The sequence below is a fragment of the Cryptomeria japonica genome, chromosome 4, assembly GCF_030272615.1.
Source record: "Cryptomeria japonica chromosome 4, Sugi_1.0, whole genome shotgun sequence".
Lineage (NCBI taxonomy): Eukaryota > Viridiplantae > Streptophyta > Pinopsida > Cupressales > Cupressaceae > Cryptomeria > Cryptomeria japonica.
The window spans coordinates 279,829,165-279,834,010 of NC_081408.1; the positions used below are offsets into that span (position 1 = coordinate 279,829,165).

Sequence of the window (4,846 nt, forward strand, 5' to 3'; positions counted from 1 at the left end):
ACTTCTACAAACTAAAAACTAAAAGAAATTGGAGATATAGACTATATCAAATCCAGGAGCTACACTAGGTCTACCCATGCAAGACCAAATCCTTAATCATAAAAGTCATCTAAGATATTAGATAAATCATTGACTAGGCATAAAGAATTCATTTATGCATCACTTACATTTCTAAAATCTATTTATTGTATATCATTAATGTACACACATTTTATCTAAGGTAGATTGTTAATATTAATATTAATTTTTATATGAAATATATTTCCTTTTCACTTTTCCTTAGTAGGTAGGGTGTTCAGCTACGAATGTCGATTTTGCCAAATCCTCTTGGTCAATCTCAGGAAAACTCACTGGATGTCCTTAGTCATGGCTGGTAGATTTAAGTTTTTAAAGCAACATGCCATATATATACCCTTACCAATCTTCCAAGTTCTTAGCACGATTAATTTATACATAACTTGTGCAAATTTATTACATATCTTATCTCCACTCATCTAGAGTTGAAGAAACGCAGGCTGAGCATTATATACATAAGCTCAAGCGTTATTTACACGATACTAGAGTTTTCATTCTGCGAGATAGGCGAAAGTAAGCACCTCACCGACGTCATCGAGGTCATCCATGGACGGGTTCGATACGACAGAACGTTTGATAGCTGAGCTATAATTGGTTTTTTCGTCCCAGAACTTGGACCACAGCATGACACCTCCATATTGGGGTGATTTCTTGACAGTAGGCAGCACTTTCGAGATAAGGATGTTTGGAGGAATGAAACCGCTGCCAGCAGCACCAGGGGCAGCCGGAAGCCCGACGAAGAATCCCCGTGGTTCAGCAGTCCGTACAGATGATGTCCACTTCTTCCACGAATTCAACAGCTTGGAAGCATCGCCATTGGCGTACTGGCAGGAAGGATTGTTGTAGAACTGGATCCACACGTAGTCGAACAACCCAGTCTTTAAGGCCTCTCCAAGATGTGCGTCAGGAAAGGGACACTGCGGAGCAGCGCTGAGATAGACCTTCTTAGAGGGGGTGCTACGGGCCTTCAAGGCCCTCACGAGATGCTCCCAGTTCTTCGTTGTGGCTTCGATGTCGAAGTCGATGCCGTTTAGAACGGCGGGTCCGAGAGGCCTGGAGGGCGAGCTCCCTCCGAGATAGTTGTTCCACAGATAGTCGGCCGCCTTGCGCGCATCATCCGGTGAAGCGACTGAATAACTTCCGGTGCCTCCTCCGAGGGAGAGAAACACCTTTACGCCCCGGGACTGGCAGGTTTTAATGTCGGCGCTCAGTGATTTGCATGATCCCGTTGCGGGATTGCAGTGGCCTGCCAGATTGAGGACTGGCGTCTGCCCGTTCCCAAACGTGGTCAGAAACGAGATCATCACATATTTGAAGTTGCCGCTTGTGCAGGTTTTCGCGAGAGTGGCTTCGCCAGTACTTTGGCCCCAGTATACGCTTATGCTTCCCGCCGATGCCCCGTTCCACAGCAGAGCAACTATCAGAGCAATGGCGGCCCCTCTCATTCCGTGAGTCTTCATCCTTGGCAACTAATGGTTTTCGTTGCCTAAGCTGGTGAGATTGGCGTGTTTATATAGGTCTCCGGAAACCTCTATCCAGATAGATAAACTGCACTTTGCATAAATGAGGTGTCCCCCCTACGTATGTTTGTGCGGTTTAAATGGCTGCATCTGGGACTCTGGGGTACCCAGTTGAACGTGTCCTGCGGCGGGTTTCCATATTTTGTAGTACTTGTGAATGTGAATTGCATGGGATGCTTTGTCACGGGTGATGAAACCAAAGGCATTGACAAAATGAGAGGCGTCTTAAATGCAAGCCTCTTAAATGTATTAATTTCTTTAATTCAAATTGTGCCGTAAGAATGATCCAGCTTCTCCAGGACAGCAAACGAATTCTTATCCTTATGGAATCATCATACATCATGATGATTCAATCCTCATACATCATGATGATTCAATTTGTATATACAAAATTATTTGTTCACTTAATCCTTAGCTGCGACTAATCATCATGTAAATACATTCCTATTTATTCTTATCACAGAGGTATTATCTACGTCTATTCTCCATAGAAAACGGCATCATGTCATGATTGGAACGTCCGATGCAATATCATATTTTCTATAGCTAGAGTGATGTGACCCGAAACAACCTACTAACATTGACCTCTCCGCATTCCGGTTTCCATCAAACAAATTTAATTTTTTTAATATGCTTGTACCGCCAATTCTTTTCTTTCTTCTTCCTGCCCTTTTTCTATGGCAGTGCATCCCAACTGCAGGCTGGATTGCAGAGCTGACATAGCCAGCAACTATGAGATTAAGGCGACTTTTGAGGTGGGCGTACGGTTAGATCGTGAAGCCTTGTAAAGTTAGCTCAGCTTAGCTTAGGATGTTAAATTTTCATCGGTGCTCAAGGTTTCACGGGCTTTCGAGATATTGAATTAGGGTAAGAGAATCAATAGCCGTTATAGCTAATTTGACACATTTACATATTTTAAATGGTATATTGAAATTGAATGATTTTTTTTTGTTGTCTTTATATGCGATTCAATTATTTATATCTATTGTTATGGCTTCTGGGTGGTAACAACACACGCTCTGCAATCCGTAATGCAACAAGGGCCAAAAAGTAGAGTTTTCAAACTGTTGCTAGATACATGACAAGGATTGCGCCAATACCGGTTTGCTTAGTCAACCAATAAAATTTAATAATTTACCCATTTACAAATTAAAAATACACCTAAATCACACTATTAAGTCATGTGGGGACGCTCACCATATTAAAATTAAAAATATCAATGCGGTGGGCCAATTTATTTAAAGGTGTCCCTATTTATGTTTGGTGAGGGCCACATCATAGCTTTCACTCACATCAATTGACGAGCACTGATGTGCCCTAAACTTTATTTTCTTGATGCTTTTTTAGGGATTATTTTCCCGACGCCAAGGTTCCCTTGCCCTGCTCCTTTGTTGTTATGACTGCAACCTCCTCTGCAACCTGTAGGAAACGTCTCCACTCCATGATTCCTTGTTCATTGCTATCAATGGCTCTCTTTCCTCCTTGCATTTTAGTGTCTTCTTTGGAAATCATTTCTATGTATGTCGTTAAGGGTTTCCTTATAATGATTTCTTTCATATTTTTTGTTGAAATCATTACATGGGCTACAAAATAAATAGAACAACATGTGAATATGTGAATAAAGAATATCATGTACTTTTTTTCATAATCCTTAGTTTATAATAATATCTTTTTACTAAACTAATATTTTTTTACATATGAATATATGATTATTGTTACAATATTCTCATGTATTATGTTATAATTGTAATTTCTTCAAAATGTATGCTGTCTAAGGATTCATTCTCTTGTCAAATAATTTTTAATAGCCATAAATGGTTATAAAATTTTGGGTATAGGCTTATTGATCTCTAGATTTTGTTTTAGATAATAAGTATGACTATATTTGTCATAAATATTGAATGCCACTGATCAACTTTAATGGTCGAGATCATCTTTATCCTCACTTTGGGCGTTGCTAAGCCCATAGTCGCAGTACCTAGGTTAAGCTATTTTGTACACAGGCTTACAGCAATCATGAAACCAACCCTCGTGCTATTTCAACCTTTAGTGATGTGGACCAACTTTCACTTTGGCCACTCCCGCTTCTTGGAATAGATTACACACATAGTTTTGTGCCCTAGAATTTTTAATTGGAGGATATGACCACATGTTTGATTCTATCTACAACAAAAGCTCTATTAACAATCACTTTTTATCTAAAGGGCTGAGCATTTCTGACATTATCGTTTACTTTATGAGTTATAAGTATCAGCTTGTTTTTATCTAATTCTTATTAGTACTATTTGATTCGTTACCTAATCAGACTTGGGCAAATATCATAGGGTAGTTTTTTGTGCTCATATTTTCATGAGCCTAAATTAATGATCAAATCTAATGTCTTATACCCTTCTTTCTAGAATTTTTTTATTTTTTATGTTCTCATAATTTCAAATCCTTTCTTCCAATTGGGAGAAATCCTAAATTCAATGGAAATATAACATCCAAAGGTTTTTATTGTAGAAAATTTGAGTACATTTGTTACTAAACAAGGAAAAATTATTTACCACAAGGCTCATCTTGCAAATGTTGAAAAAAATAAAATGGCTATTGCCAACAAATTGCAAATGCTTAGGGAGGATCTTACTAAACTTGATGATGGATCTAATCCTTTGGGTATAGTGGATGCAATTCATGCTATGCTTGCACATCAAAATATTATAAAACATAAGTTCTTAAAGGAATTGGCCAAATTAAAACGGGTCTTATACTCTTGTTGATGCTTTCCTCCCGTCCCATTCTCGAACATCTTCTTTCATTCTCCCCAACGCAATCCCATCCTTGACTTTTTCATTCCATCATGACTCCTAGTTCACTTCTCATTCCATCCTTGTGTATTTCCCACTAGCCTCATTCTTCTCATGTTTTTTCCATTCCCTCTCTTGTCCTTACTCCTACATCCCATATACATTACAATCCCATTGTTCATTCACAAGAACTTTCTCTACCCCATCCTATCGTTCATCCCTCCACTATTTCATTTCAAATAATCTATACTCAATTCATCGCCACCCATTCTACCACCACTACGCAGTCTATGCTTGATACCACATGGAATGACTTGATAAAGTTCAAAATGGAGTCAATACTTTAAATTCAAACAAGGATATTAGTCATAAATTGACTCATAATCCTATTGCTTATGATCTTTTCACATGTGTTTCCCATTGAATGTGTGCATTATGATTTAAAATATATATTGCTAAAGGTGA

At 38.6% G+C, this 4,846-nt stretch overlaps 1 protein-coding gene across 1 annotated transcript; it reads right to left on the reverse strand.

The window, feature by feature from the left end:
* Positions 1 to 421: 421 nt before the first annotated feature.
* On the reverse strand, positions 422 to 1,611 carry LOC131875460 (acidic endochitinase-like). The gene has a single exon (XM_059219798.1). It carries the CDS (start codon positions 1,533 to 1,535, stop codon positions 567 to 569), a length of 969 nt encoding a protein of 322 aa, XP_059075781.1. The 5' UTR covers positions 1,536 to 1,611; the 3' UTR covers positions 422 to 566.
* Between the last annotated feature and the right edge of the window lie 3,235 nt (positions 1,612 to 4,846).

Excerpts from the sequence above, each read along its gene's own strand:
- LOC131875460 (XM_059219798.1), bottom strand. The coding sequence starts at position 1,535 with ATGAAGACTCACGGAATGAGAGGGGCCGCCATTGCTCTGATAGTTGCT.